The sequence below is a fragment of the Bufo gargarizans genome, chromosome 2, assembly GCF_014858855.1.
Source record: "Bufo gargarizans isolate SCDJY-AF-19 chromosome 2, ASM1485885v1, whole genome shotgun sequence".
Taxonomy (NCBI): domain Eukaryota; kingdom Metazoa; phylum Chordata; class Amphibia; order Anura; family Bufonidae; genus Bufo; species Bufo gargarizans.
The window spans coordinates 8,234,782-8,252,386 of record NC_058081.1 but is presented as its reverse complement, the minus strand read 5'-3'; the positions used below and the strand labels follow the sequence as shown (position 1 = coordinate 8,252,386).

At 43.6% G+C, this 17,605-nt stretch overlaps 1 protein-coding gene across 1 annotated transcript in view; it reads right to left on the bottom strand.

Moving 5' to 3' along the window:
• Positions 1-15,219, bottom strand: part of LOC122929486 (olfactory receptor 2B2-like) — a 37,836-nt gene extending 22,617 nt beyond the window's left edge. The window contains exons 1-4 of the mRNA XM_044283084.1: positions 15,185-15,219; positions 14,994-15,083; positions 14,786-14,933; positions 7,395-8,288 (exon numbers count right to left, since the gene is read on the bottom strand). Of these exons, the coding sequence (XP_044139019.1) occupies positions 7,395-8,288; positions 14,786-14,933; positions 14,994-15,083; positions 15,185-15,219 (1,167 nt within the window). The remainder of the gene's footprint in view (positions 1-7,394; positions 8,289-14,785; positions 14,934-14,993; positions 15,084-15,184) is intronic.
• Between the last annotated feature and the right edge of the window lie 2,386 nt (positions 15,220-17,605).

Sequence of the window (17,605 nt, the reverse complement as noted above, 5' to 3'; positions counted from 1 at the left end):
CTGGGTCTTGGAGGGAACAGATGGTAGAGAGTGGGAGAAGAGAGTCAGAAAGCAAGCGAAAGTCGAGATGTTTAAGGTTCCTGCGGGGGTGTGCTATTGTGTGGACCAGGGGAGCTGCAGAAGAGACCAGAGAAGAGAAGGTGAGTAGGTTGTGGTCAGATAGGGGGAGAGGCAAATTAGAAAGGTTTGATAGGGAGCAGAGGCAGCTAAAGATCAGATCCAGAGTGTGACCATCTCTGTGGGTGGGAGCTGAAGACCACTGTGATGGGCCGAAGGAGGAAGAGAGTGACAGGAGTTTAGAGGCGGCTGGGTGGCATGTGTCAATAGGGATGTTGAAGTCAACCATGATGATAGTGGGGATGTCGGCAGAAAGAAGTGTAGTAGCCAGGTGTTAAAGTGGTCAAAAAAGATGGTGGCTGGGCCTGGAGGGCGGTAAATGACGGCTACTTGAAGGTTGGAGGGAGAGTAGATGCGAACAGAATGTACTTCAAATGAGGTGAGCGTAATAGAGGGTGGCAGTGGAGTTCCGCTGTAGGAGCAGGTGCCTGATAGGAGAAGACTAACTCCTCCACCATGTTTGCAGCCGGGGCGGGGGGTGTGAGTGAATTTAAATCCACTATAAGAAAGTGCAGCAGGGGAGGAGGTGTCTGAGGGTGTCAGCCATGTTCCTGTGAGACCCAGAAAGGAAAGGTTTTGAGAGATGAAAAGTTCACGAATGTATGACAGTTTGTTACAGACAGAGTGCACGTTCCATAATGCTCCTGCAAGAGGAACCAAAGGAGCAGGGGTCAGAGGACTGGTAATTAGGTTTAAGGGGTTGCAGAAATTTGCAGAAGGAGATTTGTAGTGGGACATGGAGGTGATAGTGGGGATTTGCTGAGGGGGGCCTGGATTTAGAGAGATATCACCAGCAGTAAGGAGAAGCATAGAAAGTGTTAATAGATGAGAACAAGAGAGGGCATGAGGTGTCTGTGTGTGTTTGGGAAAGAAGTGTTTTATGTTAGCAAACAGGTTTGTGCAAGCTGTCAGATGAGAAGGTAAGATGTAGGAAGAGATGAATAGTTCCTTGCTGGGTGAATGGATGTGGGGGTATTTCAGGAGGTTGTGGAAAAGTAGCAGGAGTAAGAGGAGAATTTTAAACATTGTTAGCATTGACTAGGTCTGTAATTACCTGTGGTCCCCTTCTGGTCCAATTCTGGTATAATTCAGTCTTGCATATGTTTTGCGTCAATAGCAGAGTATAGTTTGGTTGCATCTAAGGGGCATCGACTAGGGCCTGTATTTTTTCCAAAAAACTATTGCAGTTTTTCTATCATATATATGTGTTCTACAAAGTGTATTTTAATGCTTCAATAGCAAAGTATAGTTTGGTTGCAGCCAAGGGAAGTCAAGGGATGCTCCTCTTCCATCTACTCCTCATTATCTATTTCGCCAGCAATCACTGAGGCGATTGAAAAAAACAAAACATTATATGTGCACTCTTCCAATGGCGCAGAACGTGCTCCTGGCCAAGTTGCTGGTACTACAGTCTCTTCCTTTCCTTGTGGTTGACTCTGCACTTTTCAGAGAACTGATGGCTTGTGTAGAACCAAGGTGGAGAGCTGTCATTACATCTCCAAAAAGGCTGCACCAGCCCTACACTTGTATGTTGAGCAGAAGGTGGGCCAGTCCTTGAGCCTGTCAGTGTCTTGCAAAGTTCACAGCAGCACCAACGTATGAAGCTGTAACTATGGTCAAGGACAATATATGTCCCTTACGGCCTACTGGGTAAAGGTGGTTCCTGCCCAGCCACACCAGCAACTTGGGCAGGTAAAGCACTGCCGCCTCCAAGTTCTCAAACTGTAAGTCCTGCATGAATGTCCTCCTCTGCCTCCTCATCCTCCACTGTAGGCACAATTTGGAATCATCCTTCAGCATAATTTACATTTAGTCATTCAGACTACAAGTCACCTTGTTTTCCCACTTACTATTTGTATAAGACTTAAAGGGCTTCTGTCACCCCCCTAAAAGTATTTTATTTTATTTTTTAGGCTAATTAAAATCCTTATACTGTGATTTTACAATACATAGGGCTCTTACACTTTTCTGTTGGCTAGTTTCTTTAAAAACTGCACTTTTATAATATGTAAATTACCTCTCTACCAGAAAGTAGGGCGTCTACTTGCTGGTAGCCGCCACATCCTCCTTTCAAAAAAACGCCCCCTCCTGCTGATTGACAGGGCCAGCGAGTGCTCTTCCCCTCCGGCTGGCCCTGTCTGTAATTCAAATCCCGCTCCTGCACCTCATTCGGCGCAGGCGCTCTGAGAGAAGGATGCTTGCTTCCTCAGTGCGCCTGCGCCGATGACGTCTTCTCTTTCGGGTGACATCATCAGCGCAGGCGCACTGAGGAAGTGCTGAGGGAGCGAGCGTCCTTCTCTCAGAGCGCCTGCGCCGAGTGAGGTGCAGGCGCGGGATTTGAATTGCAGACAGGGCCAGCCGGAGGAGGAGAGCGCTTGCTGGCCCTGTCAATCAGCAGAAGGAGGATGGGGCGGCTACCAGCAAGTAGACGCCCTACTTGCTGTAGAGAGGTAATTTACATATTATAAAAGTGCTGTTTTTAAAGAAACTAGCCAACAGAAAAGTGTAAGAGCCATATATATAGAAAGATCGCAGTATGAGGATTTAAATTAGCAAAAAAAAAAAAGACTTTTGGGGGGTGACAGAAGCCCTTTAATTTAGTTTTTATTTTTTAAAAAAAATAAAAATAAATAATATTGTGAGGAAAAGTGTCTTTAAAAATTTCAGTAGGCGGTGCAGTATTGCGGCAAAGCTGTGTTCACATTACATCTGCTGCCCTATAGCTTTGCAGCACAAAGCTAGGATCTGATTAGCTGTGTCAGTGATGGCCGCTTACACACCGGCACTGCTACTTTCCTAATAGTGATCTGTTCCTTTTATATAGTATAGTTTGCCTGGGTGTGTCCCTATACTGATTCCTAAAACGCCTTGCTTGCATGCACTGCCCAATCCCTTGAAGACGCTGGTATTCCGGTGAAACATGTCAGAGGCAGTGCCAGCAAGGCATTTTAGGAATCAGTATAGGGACGCATGCTCACATGCTTCTGCCACTATTCTGATGCTGCCACCGGCCTGATGTCACACCTGCTTTCTCTGCTGCCATCTTTTCCTGCTGCTACTCACCTTCTTGTGCTGTTACTGTCACTGATATTGCCCCCCCACCTCCCTACTTTGTGACAGGGCCACTATGTTGACTTCTCATCCTGTTGCCACCCCCCTTGCTCTGTAAGTGGGCCACTATGTTGACTCCCCATGATGTTGCCACCCTCTCCTCTCTGTGTCTGAGCCACTATGTTGACTCCTCATGCTGTTGCCACCTTCCCTATTCTGTGACGATGCCACTATGTTGACTCCTCATGCTGTTGCCACCTTCCCGACTCTGTGACGATGCCACTATGTTGACTCCTCATGCTGTTTCCACCCTCACCACTCTGTGACTGGGCTACTAGTGTCCCTGTTTGGCCTTGTTGACATCACCATTTATTTAACCCTTTTTCTGATCTGTCAGAAAGAACTGAAAAATAAAAAACACAATGGATCCTAGCCTCTATCACAAGGTCAGTATTTTGCATCAGGATTTACTCATGAATTGTAAGCCAAAATCAGGAGTGGGCCGAAAACACAAAAGACATTCAAATATTCCCATCACGTGTCATCTCTGTTTTGGACCCACTCCTGTTTTTTTTTTTGCATTACAAATACAGATCAATTTCTGACCAAATACTGACTGTGTGAAGGCAGATGCTCAAAATACAGGATCTTTTGGGGGGAATTGTTGTGACAGATCAGAAGGGAAAAATAAACTGTGATGTCGGCTCAAACTTACTGCTGACACCCTCTCCAGTCTGTCATTGGCCAAGTACTTGTATCAGTGTGTAACAGAACTGGTTCTGTAGAAATCTATGTAGAATCAGCAGATTTTCACTCTGTAGTAGAATCTTGGGCCATATAACATAAAGTAAATTCGAAAGATTTGAGAATGAATAAACTTATACAGGCTGAGTGAATAAATATATTTACTAAGTGTGATTAAGTATACAATACTGAATAATAAAAAGTAAATAAACATCACTAGCCTAAATATGCAACATGCAATATGGGGTGACACTCCAGGGTGTACAAAAACGATACGGTAAATCAATACTCACATACTACCTAAAATAAAGTCTTTAATGGAGTGCCCTGAGGGAATGTGTGTCATAGACTTTAAACATTTTAGCCCCTCCTCCAGTGTGCAGCGTGCTTGTCTCTGAGATCACTCAGGAATGTGGGTCTTATCAGCACAATGGGCGATGGGTACTAGATTACAAGGCACATCATAACACAGCATGGTAATAATGAACGGGAACAGAATTAAAGGGACAGAACCAACCAGTATTTAAAAAATATCCTTACAATACAGGCCACTGCCCGGTTAAGTTGATTATACCTGATTACAACATTGACCTGTAAGGCTTCACACTTCACACCTCAGTTATTTGGTCAGTTACTCTATGGTGAGCTAAAATCAGGAGCCAATCCTACTCGCATATAAGGCATTATGAAAAGATCTGCAGCTGTTCTGTGTTTTTGACCCGTAACTTACCAAATAAGTGAAGTGTGAACTAAGCCTAATAGTGACACACAGTAATTCTACAGCTAACAGAAGTGATTCAAAAGCATGTGTTTGTACTGCCACAACATGGCTTAAAGTGTAACTGCCATTCTATTTTTATTTTTGTAATGTATTGGGGCAGTGATGCTGACCATTTTTGTAATATAATTTAAAGAGTAACTAAACCTTTGTGAAACATTTTAATAAGATGTCCCGAATGCCCTAATAAAAGTTTTTCTAATATACTTTATTAATTAAGTTTGTATTTTTATTAGACTTTTTTCTCCCTAAAGTGCACAATTCCCTGTGCGTTTAAAACTCTGTGCATCTCTGACTGCTCAGCGGTGTACAGACTACAGACTGTACATTTTATGAACGGGGCCGCATAAGCAGGGAGTACGGGCAAGATCACATAATGCTGCTCTTGCCTATGCCCCCCAGAGGTTTACTAGCTCCTGGCATAGCACATGGGTACCCTGTACCCATGTGCTATGCCAGGATTAGCTGAGCAGAGCAGACTCCTGCTTATGTCCGTTTTGCTAAGCTAAGAGAACTGCATGTTAGCTGTGAGCTCTTAGCTTAGCGGAGCATAAATGGACATTCCACCTGTTTGTTTAGAGGGTCTTAATATTTCCAATGCATGTTTTAGGCTACTTTCACACTTGCGTTAAGTGCGGATCCGTCCGGTATCTGCACAGACGGATCCGCACCTATAATGCAAACGATGGTATCCGTTCAGATCCGTCTGCATTCTATTTCAGAAAAAAAGTCTAAGTCTAATTGTTAGTCAGACGGATCCGTCCAGATTTTACATTGAAAGTCAATGGGGGACGGATCAGTTTGCAATTGCACCATATTGTGTGAACGTCAAACGGATCCGTCCCCATTGACTTACATTATAAGTCAGGACGGATCCATTTGGCTCCGCACGGCCAGGCGGACACCAAAACGCTGCAAGCAGCGTTTGGGTGTCCGCCTCCTGATGCATTCTGAATGCATCAGGATGCATTTTGAATGGATCCGCATCCATTCAGAATGCATTGGGGATGTACGGATCCATTCGGGCCGCTTGTGAGAGCCTTCAAACGGAACTCACAAGCGGAGCCCCGAACGCTAGTGTGAAAGTAGCCTTGATTGGGTAAACTGATGTCTGGCAATAGGTGTCTGTCAAACTAAATTTTGGAAAGTTTGTTATGAACTTCTTTGCTCATCTTTAGAACAAGTGCAGCCTCTGGCACCTGTGCCATCGGTTCGCCACCAGTGCCATTGACTATCCTAGACTCTCTGTATCTGCATGGACTGCCTCTTGTGAAGTACAGTTGCACCCTGTGATGGATAGTAGTGCTATCGCAGCTCCCTGTAATTGTGGCCGCTATTTACAAAAAAATGCACTTTGTGGCGAAGTAATTCATAATAAAGTGATATTTTTTTTGTAAAATTCATTGAAGCAGCCAAATAGAATTTTCCAAAACTTCTCAAATTTCTAGTTATAACCTTATTCCAGTTTCTTTATGAGAGACTGTTGGCATCAATGCAGTTGACTCTAAAGAGAACTCTGTAACCTGTAAGTCAGTTGCTCTAACTGTGAAGCCTGCTGCTACACATGAGATCAGTAAAAGCCATTGCTCAGAGCTATCACTGGGTCCTTCTGTTTCTTTTCGCCATCCTTAAAGGGGTTATCTCACGAAAAATATTCTACAGTTTTCAAACCAGAACCTGGATCTGTATACTTTTTTAATTGCATATAATAAAATATTTAGAATACCCACTGAGTTATTCAATAACATCTATCTGTATAGCGACACCTGTTGTTTGTTCTTTTTCTTATTTCTTTGTCCTGCTCACTTTCATCCTTCAACTGCCTCCTGAGCTGTGATAGGGAGAGCTGAGACACGCCTCCTGAGGTGTGATAGGGAGAGCATGGACATGCCCCCTGAGCTGTGATAGGGAGAGCTGACACACGCCTCCTGAGCTGTGATAGGGAGAGCATGGACATGCCCCCTGAGCTGTGATAGGGAGAGCTGAGACACGCCTCCTGAGCTGTCATAGGGAGAGCATGGACATGCCCCCTGAGCTGTGATAGGGAGAGCTGACACACGCCCCCTGAGCTGTGATAGGGAGAGCATTGACATGCCCCCTGAGCTGTGATAGGGAGAACTGACACACGCCCCCTGAGCTGTGATAGGGAGAGCATTGACATGCCCCCTGAGCTGTGATAGGGAGAGCTGACACAACCCCCCTGAGCTGTGATAGGGAGAGCATTGACATGCCCCCTAAGCTGTGATAGGGAGAACTGACACACGCCCCCTGAGCTGTGATAGGGAGAGCATGGACATGCCCCCTGAGCTGTGATAGGGAGAGCATGGACACGCCTCCTGAGCTGTGATAGGGAGAGCATGGACACACTTCCTGTACTGCAGATGAAAAGACACTCCCCTTGAGCTGCCAACTTGATATAAATCTAGCAGAGCAATGAATGGGGAGATCTCTGGATCCATGTGAGGTACAGGGCTGGTTCTAGCTTTGTTAGAAAGTGATTGCTGTGTACTATATGATGTTTGATTTTCATTTTTTACAATAATAAAGGGATAACCCCTTTAAGTAGGGAGCCATGTACAGAGTATTTCACTCACTGTTTTTAAAAGATCTTTGGTAAGGACTATTATGTTTGTAGGTGCAACCAAAACAGATTGATTTATAGACAATTGCCACAAATGACATATTTATGAAATGTTCCCCTTACTGCTTTCATAATGTCTTTATTTCTCAGACTGTATATAATGGGGTTAATCAATGGGGTAAGCACTGTATATAGCAGGGATAGGATTTTACTGATGGTCAGTGTTTGTCCTCTTGTTGGAACAATATAAACTGTAAATAAAGTCCAGTAAAATATGGAGACCACAATGAGGTGGGAGCTACAGGTGGAGAAGGCTTTCTGTCTACTAGTACTGGATGAGATCCTTAAGATGACGGAAATAATTTTAACATAAGACATAATGATTATTATGGTTGGTAGGATGATTGCTGGTATACTTAGTAAGGAGACTCCAAGATGGACGATGTAGGTATCAGAACAGGCAATTTCTAGCAAGGGGACAAGGTCACAGAAAAAATGATCAATAATATTTGGACCACAAAATTGTAACTTTGATGTCATTTGTGTGTCAATAAAAGCAGTAGAAAATCCCAACAACCAACAGGTGATGCCCAATTTTATGCAACATGCATTGGTCATGATAGAGTTATAATGAAGTGGTTTACAGATGGCCAAGTATCTGTCATAAGACATCACTGTGAGAAGAAAACACTCAAATACTTCTGAAGTACAGAAAAAGTAAAACTGAGTGATGCAATTAATAAAAGTAATGGCCTCTCCATTATTCAGTAGAATTTGGAGCATCTTGGGGACAATAGTTGTGATCAATATGATGTCACTGATGGACAGCTGTGAGATGAAGAAGTACATTGGAGTGTGGAGGTTCTTGCTGATGGACACCAGGGTGATGATCAGGAGATTTCCACATATTGCCCCAAAGTAAACCATAAGAAAAAGACAGAAAAGGGAAGTTCCTAAACATTGGCTGATATGAAATCCTAAAAGGAAAAACTCTGAGGCCACAGTCCAATTGTTTTCCTACAATAAAAAAAAGCAACAAAAGCAAATTATCTCAATTTTAAGTCAATATATATGTAATACTAGAGAGATGGAACGCTATACTGACTTTACTTTTGGTTTGTCAGTTCAGTTCTCTTCAACATTCAGCATGTGTAATATACAATAGATTTTCTATGACTTCCTTTCCACACAAAAAGTACTAAAAAAAAAGAAAAGGAAGGCAGAACTGAATAACTAAAATTAAGAATCTCTCTACACCACCTCATTCTTATACATAATCCTTATTATTCTTACTTCTAGAGATGAGTGATTTTTCTGAAATTTATTCTGAAAAAAATTGACCTGAATTGAAAGTGCCCTGATTGCCATAAAAAAATCATGCATGATACTCTGTAAAAAAAAAAAACTTTAAAGCTCTTTAACCCCTTCTCATTAACCTCATATTCTTAAAGATGGCATTCGATGCAGAGCAGCATCATAGTCGTCGGGTGCTTGCTGTGTTTATGATTGGTGATCACGCCGATCGCAGACATTTAGCCCCTCAATTAAGGCCATGGCTTCTGAGGCGGCTTTACCCTGAAGAGTTGCACTCCTGGGTTCCCAATGGCTCCCTTGCACTAAAATGGGGGAATCCGTTCATTCCTCATAAATCCATGGGTCTTTCTGAAGAGTTACACACCTTAAAAATAAAACTCATAAAACTTTGGCACAATTGCATTTTTCGCCAGTGCCAACACATTTGGAATATTTTTTAAGCTTCCCATTATATTGTATGCAATATTGAATAATGCCATTAGAAAGTGCAATTTGCCCCACAAAACGCAAGCCCTCCTAGGTCTATGTGATTGGTAAAATAACAAAGTTATGGTTTTTGGAAAACAGGGAGAAAAAAATAAAAAAAGCCAAAAAAATGGAAATATCGCCTGGGGCAGAAAAATGTATACCAAGACAGCATTAGTAATGTCTGACAGTAACATATATAGCTATGGGTAAACAGATTATTTTTTTCATCTCTCCCCCTTTTTGGTGGTGTTTTTGTTTATATACAAATGGTGATATCGGAAGAAGCAATAGCTTGTAGTTTTTAATAACAGACCAAAAGTTATTCCATTTTGAGTAGCAACAGGTTTGGTGTTATTTTAAAGAAAATATATATCATACCATAAAGTAAAGAAGCAATGGTTTTTTCACAAAAGCTGTCAAAACAGTATACCTTTTTATGAGCAGTTTCAGTTTTATTATACTGTGCAGAGTAGTGTTCCCAGTAGTGGTACCGTATGGAACCTAATGGACAGAGGTGGGACGACGAATCCCTCGAATCTACGAATCCCTCGAATCTTGTTGGATTTCGAGGGATTCGTGGACTCGAATTCCAACCTCATTTACTAAATTCAAATCCGACGAATCCATGGCAGCGCGGACCGCTGCAGTCCCTGTATTCTAATGCACTGGCCCCACTCACTGTAGTATAGGAGGGAGGAGGCAGGACGGGCGGGCGGCGCGTCACTCACTACGTCACGTGCCTGCGCCGCCCACTTTATGAATGAAGCAGGCGGCACGGGCACGTGACATAGTGAGTGACGCCCCGCCCGCCCATCCTCCCGGCCTGCCTCCTCCCTCCTCTCTGCTACGGAACTTAATGTTGTAATGTAAGTAATACAGATGGATTATTATATCTTAACAATGCAGGTTAGATCATAAGAATATACTACAGTGAGCGGGGCCGGTGCATTTGAATACAGGGACTGCACTGGTCCCCGCTGTCATTCCTAATCAAGATGCCGGCCCCCAGCCCCTGTATTGCAGGGACACTGTTATGGGGGGGATCTGTGGATGGCACATAGCATAAGATGCTATATATGTGTCATCCACAGATCCCCCCATCACAGTACCATCCAGAGATCCCCCATAACAGTGCCATCCAGAGATCCCCCATAACAGTGCCATCTAGAGATCCCCCATAGCAGTGCCATCCAGAGATCCCCCATAACAGTGCCATCCAGAGATCCCCCATAACAGTGCCATCCAGAGATCCCCCATAACAGTGCCATCCACAGATCCCCCCTATAACAGTCCCATCCACAGATCCCCCCTATAACAGTGCCATCCACAGATCCCCCCTATAACAGTGCCATCCACAGATCCCCCTTATAACAGTGCCATCCACAGATCCCCCCTATAACAGTGCCATCTACAGATCCCCCCTATAACAGTGCCATCCACAGATCCCCCATAACAGTGCCATCCACAGATCCCCCATAACAGTGTCATCCACAGATCCCCCCCATAACAGTGCCATCTAGAGATCCCCCATAGCAGTGCCATCCAGAGATCCCCCATAACAGTGCCATCCAGAGATCCCCCATAACAGTGCCATCCAGAGATCCCCCATAACAGTGCCATCCACAGATCCCCCCTATAACAGTCCCATCCACAGATCCCCCCTATAACAGTGCCATCCACAGATCCCCCCTATAACAGTGCCATCCACAGATCCCCCTATAACAGTGCCATCCACAGATCCCCCCTATAACAGTGCCATCTACAGATCCCCCCTATAACAGTGCCATCCACAGATCCCCCATAACAGTGCCATCCACAGATCCCCCATAACAGTGTCATCCACAGATCCCCCCTATAACAGTGCCATCCACAGATCCCCCCTATAACAGTGCCATCCACAGACCCCCCCTATAACAGTGCCATCCACAGATCCCCCCTATAACAGTGCCATCCACAGATCACCCCTATAACAGTGCCATCCACAGATCCCCCCTATAACAGTGCCATCTAGAGATCCCCATAACAGTGCCATCTAGAGATCCCCCATAGCAGTGCCATCCAGAGATCCCCCATAACAGTGCCATCCAGAGATCCCCCATAACAGTGCCATCCACAGATCCCCCCTATAACAGTCCCATCCACAGATCCCCCTATAACAGTGCCCTCCACAGATCCCCCCTATAACAGTGCCATCCACAGATCCCCCCTATAACAGTGCCATCTACAGATCCCCCCTATATAACAGTGCCATCCACAGATCCCCCATAACAGTGCCATCCACAGATCCCCCATAACAGTGTCATCTACAGATCCCCCCTATAACAGTGCCATCCACAGATCCCCCCTATAACAGTGCCATCCACAGATCCCCCCTATAACAGTGCCATCCACAGATCCCCCCTATAACAGTGCCATCCACATATCCCCCCTATAACAGTGCCATCCACAGATCCCCCCTATAACAGTGCCATCCACAGATCCCCCCTATAACAGTGCCATCCACAGATCCCCCTATAACAGTGCCATCTACAGATCCCCCATAACAGTGCCATCCACAGATCCCCCATAATAGTGCCATCCACAGATCCCCCCCATAACAGTGCCATCCACAGATCCCCCATAATAGTGCCATCCACAGATCCCCCCCATAACAGTGTCATCAACAGATCCCCCCATAAGTGTTTGGATCACTTTGTTTCTTACACCGTTCACACAATTCTTATGTACAGGATTCGAGATTCGAAAGATTCAATAGATTCGAAAACCTTTTCGTATTCAGATTCGGATTCGAAAAAAATTGGATTCGTCCCACCTCTAATAATGGACAAGGCAGGACCATGGCATCTGGGGTGGTGGCAACGGCATCACTGTATGAAACATGATGAACAAGTTAGGAGTGGCTGTGTTGGCGTAGTAGCGTCTGTAGCAGCAGCACAGCCAGTGTCCAGCATAATGCACATAAACAATATGTCAGACATGCTATGATAAAAATTGCGATGAATACCGCACCTCGCAGCCCCACCTGTCATCAACTACGTCAAGCTCACGTGGTCAGGTTCTCGTCACTGGTTACCAAGACGTGACGTTACGCCTTCCCTGGGAGTGTATAAGGTCAGTTTGACACAGTTTGCACAAACACCTCCTTTCCTTATGGGCACAGGGAGGCACGAGGAGTGAATGAGGGTGGTCCACGCTACCTTTGGTGTGACTCCACACTCGCTCACACCCCTGACAGGCTGAGAGGGCCTTTTCACTGCCCCAGTGAAACAGCACCCTGCCAGCCCGGTTCTAGGTAGACTGCCACCAGTTCCTCGTCAGATATAAGCCCAGTCCGTGTTACAGATGTAGCAGGGTTAACACACAAACTCTTAACTCAAATTTCCTAACTCATCTTGAAACAAAAAGCATTAAAAATCAATTGAAGGTGTTAGCTCAACGAATTTAGTTTAAATAACACGTCTCATAAAGCATGTGTGTTAACTCTACTACATCTGTATGATGATGAATTCTTGGTTGCTATAATCCTTAGCTGTAGTCACCTTGGGGCAGTGATATCAGCAGTTTCCAGGTCTCCCTAAACACATTACACAATGTGTCCCCCTTCAGAGAAAGATGCTGGCCTCTGGCCTGCATGGGTCTTTTCACCTGTAGTCGGCCACTCCCCTACCTCCATCCGGGAGGAGTCCACTCCCCCTTCCTGGTCCTGGTATCTAAAGATCCACAAAACCCATTATGGCTCATAGCTCCATACCGGAAGGTCACAGGATAATGGTTCTGGGACCAACGGATCCGCCTGGGTTCTGGCTACAAGTGGAGACCAAACATGGCGCCGTAATTTGGTTCCTACTAGGAGATCTCTGTATCTCCCCTTCCAGGCACCCTACCCTCAAACGGCGACCAGGGGCATGTCCATTTTGGTCCCAGGGTCGCAGATATGTAACTGGTTTATTCCTATGATGGACGGGCAATTCATAATCCCTTATAATCTCCCTGTTCTATGATGTCGGTTGGATTCTTTTTTTCTGATGACCAACTTAGCCCTCCCACCGGCATTCATCCTGCCAGAGAAGTTGAGTTGCCAGTGGGGCTGAGTGGGGTGTAAACAGTAAACATGTGGTCTGTTTTGAAGCCAGGCTCCCTGTGGAGTCTGCTTCCTATGCTAGCTGACAGAAAATGGCTGGAATTAGATCATAACTTCACATTCCTCACAAAAATGTTTTAATTATCTTTGAAAAATGTAAAAAGATTTGAAATCCACTATAATTGCTGTACATATAACTATGACTTGGTACCTACTGACATGGATAATGCCTTCCTGATGCAGGCTGACTCTCTGTAATTGTGAATTTTGTGATGAATATTTGGGTACTGGGTTGATTCACACTAATAATAAAGTATCTAATGTAGCTTTCAATGTTATAGCTTTAAATAAACTGTCTGACAGCGGGCCTGAGGCAGCCGAAGCTACTCAGTGACACACTGACTCCTGTCTGTAAAATCTATTCTAAATCTAACTACTGTAGCTATTGTCTTCTCCTCACTATAAAATAACCTCTGTGTGCCTAAACTATGTCAATTCTGTGTTTTAGGATATCTCTCCTCTATCTATCAGATGTGCTATCCCTCCAATGTGCAAGAATAGTAAAACATGGCAGATCCTTGTTGGGGTCTTTTACTTTATACAGCTATAGTGACTTATAGTTGGCTGAGGCTGACTGCAAAACATTATGGGTTAGTCCTAGGACATGGCCATGTGATCCTCCATCTTATCATCCCTGTATTCTGATATGGAAAAATGCTCGATGCAACCTTTATTGATTTGTGCAGTACAAATCTGAAAATATTTCCCAAAACTAAATTTTTTGGGGAAATTTTTTGTATTTTTAGTTTAGAATTGATACACTCCGTGATTGATTGATTGATTCAACTTTATTGTCATTACACATGTATAAATACAGGGTAACGAAATGCAGTTTGCATCTAATCAGAAGTGCAAGGAGTAGCATTTGCAATAAAAACACGTTATGTAGAGATAAGGGTAGTGTAGAAGGTAGGAATAGTTATGTACAGATTATGAACAAAAAAGTTAAATATACAAGTGTTTATATTGCTATACAGAGAGCAAATATACAGATGTACTATGAATAAATATACAGATGTGCTGATGTATACATATATACAGATGAACTGGGCAAATATACAGATGTTCTATGAACAAGTATCACAACTATAGCAAGTGTCCCAAACTATAGCAGTAACCAATGTAAACTTACAGTGAATGTTGAGAATGAATGACAGTCATGATCATGGTCCAATGATCATGGAGGAATGGAGGGAAGGAGAAGTGTAGAGGGTAAAGTGAGTGTGGATGGGAAGGTACAGCAGGGGACTGAGTTCAGTAGGGTGACAGCTGTGGGGAAGAAGCTGTTCCTAAACCTGCTGGTTTTAGTCTGAAGGGTCCTGTAGCGCCTTCTGGAGGGGAGGAGTCCCTAAGAATGATGCGTGCCCGTCATAGACATCTCTTCTTGTGAACATCCTCAATGGCAGGAAGTGGAGTCCCTGTGATGCGTTGGGCGGTTTTCACCACCCGCTGCAGTGCCTTGCATTCAGCAACAGAGCAATTCCCATACCAAACTGTGACACAGTTGGTCAGGATGCTCTCTATCACACAATATGTCAGCAGACAGGTGGTTTTTCTTCAGTGTCCTCAAGAAAAAGAGGCGCTGATGTGCCTTCTTGACCAGGCTGGAGATGTTGGTTGACCAGGACAGATTCTCAGAGATGTAGGTCCCCCGTTCAACAGCTGTGCCATTAATGTGGATGGAGTCATGGTTGTTCCTTTTCTCCTTCCTGAAGTCCACAATGAGCTCTTTTGTCTTGCTGGTATTCAGAAGCAGGTTATTGTCAGCGCACCACACAGCTAGGTGCTTTACCTCTTACCTATAGTCAGACTCATTGTTGTCACTGATGAGACCGATCACCGTGGTGTTATCTGCAAACTTGATGATGGAGTTGGATCCATACCTAGGCCTGCAGTCATAGGTGAAAAGGGAGTAGAGGAACAGGCTCGGCACACAGCCCTGTGGAGTGCAGAGTTCAGTGTGATGGTGGTGGAACAGTTATTTACTGACGTAACATGCTGGGGTCTGTTGGTCAGAAAGTCCATGATCCAATTACAGATAGGGTTGCTGATTCCAAGATCCACAAGTTTAGTGATCAACTTGGAGGGAATGACTGTATTGAATGCTGAGCTGAAGTCAACAAACAGCATTCTTGCATAAGAATTCTTGTTGTCCAGGTTTGAGAGTACAGAGTGAATCGCTGTAGATACTAGTGTTGATCACGAATATTCTAATTGCAAATTTTTATCCCGAATATTGGCACTTCGAGAATTAGCAAATATCTAGAATATAGTGCTATATCTTAGTAATCGCGAATATTCTAGATTTTTTTCATCAGTACCAATTATCTCTCACTGCTTCTTGCTTGTGGGCCAATGAGAAGGCTGCAATATCTTTGACTTAAGGAGTGGTGTTGATTGCAAATTTTCGTTTCGCGAATTTTCCAATTGCCGATTTTGCAATCAAGAAGATAATGACTGGAGATCACGAATTCTCGAATTTGTGAATATATGACGAATATTGGCCCAAATATTCGCGACATATTGTGAATTTGAATATTGCCCCTGCTGCTTATCATTGGTAGATACAGCATCCTCTGTACTCCTATTGCTTCGATAGGCAAATTGGTGAGGATCCAGTGTGGTGGGCAAGAATTACTTGAGGTGTGCCAGGACCAGTCGCTCAAAGCACTTTAAAACTATATGCGTGAGTGCTACAGGTCGGTAGTCGTTCAGGCAAGTTGGTTATGAGTGTTTCGGCACTAGCACAATGGAGGTGGTCTTGAAGCATGATGGTACTACTGCCTAGGCAAGCGACAGGTTGAAGATGTCAGTGAAGACCCCTGCAAGCTGCTCAGCACATGCTCGAAGCACACATCTCTACTTACTTCCTATGTTTTCTCTTTCATAATTCTATAGTTTTCCAATCCATTACAAGTAATTTCTGATGTTTTGCCAGTTGCACTTTCATCTTCATAAAAGTTAACTGCAAAATCTTCGAAAATACCTTTTCTACTCTCAACGTCAACAATAAGAATATATCCACAAGGGTGTCTAATGATATGTTTGTATAACGTTATGCAAAATTTGCTGGATTTCTTTCTAGAATTCCTTTTAAACACAGTCCAACCACATGTGCCATTACTATGACTGCCTCTACTAACTTTTAGACTAGTCCCACACATACTGTGTGAAGCCACCATTAATTTACAAGAAAAAAGAAAAACAAATCTACATGCAAAACCCATTTTTATGACAAACAGATGTCTGTTTACACAGTCATTGAGTGACAGCTGTCTGTCTCACTGATAGGGCCACCTCCATGACTTCAAAGTCAAGAATGAGCAGGAATTTAAATAAATAAAACATAAAATAGGCTGAGTTCACATCACCTCTTATTTTTTGTGCTCTGCTAGAGGAGCAAAACAACGGGAAAAACAGAAGGACACATAACTGACCCAAACAGAGCTAAACAGAATCCATTGACTACAATAAAATCTATCCAGTTTCAGTTTGGAACACTTTCTTTTTATGGCCCCTTTCACACGAGCGAGTTTTCCGCGCGGGGTCGATGCGTGACGTGAACGCATAGCACCCACGAAGAATCCTGATCTATTCATTTCAATGGGTCTGTGTACATGAGCGCTTTATTTCACACATCAGTTCTGCGTTGCGTGAAAAACGCAGCATGTTCTACAATCTGCGTTTTTCACGCAGCCCTGGCCCCATAGAAGTGAATGGGTCTTCAGTGAAAAACGCATTGCATCCGCGTGGAAAACTCGCTTGTGTGAAAGGGGCCTTATACTGTATTTTATCCCAAAAAACATTCATCAATCTGCTTATCGCCTCTTGTTCTACAACATGCAGCCAGCAGATTACACTGCACTTATTGGTGATAAATTCCCTTTATAGTAGACAATTAAATCATCATTCCTCTCTAGTCTACTGCGAAAATCCTTTACTCTCTAGAGAACCTCATACATGCCTACAGGATCCATTTGTTTTTAAATAATAATAATAATAGTAATAATCTAATTAGTAACATTCAAATACATGCCAAAAATGAAGCTCCAGGACAAGACTTTCACATACAGTTCTTCAGATAGTTTTTTGGAAATAGTTTAGCATTTCTGTAAAGTAGTCAAAGCCAAGTGTGGGTCTAAAGGGATACAAGAACGGAGGTCGTTTTTTTTTTTTTTACATCCTCACTTTGCTTTGAATTTCAAGCATTTTTCCTGAGGTTTTACAAGTATTTTGGTGGCTTTTTTTTTCCATTTTGCAACAATTAAACATTTAGTTTTTTTAAAGACTTTAGAAATGCATATAGAAAATGCCTTACTCAGAAAATGCCACAGGACAAAAAAAAGCAAAAAACTGCACAGATTTGCTTGTATTTTTTTTTTTTAGGGTAAAATATAGCAGCTAAATATAC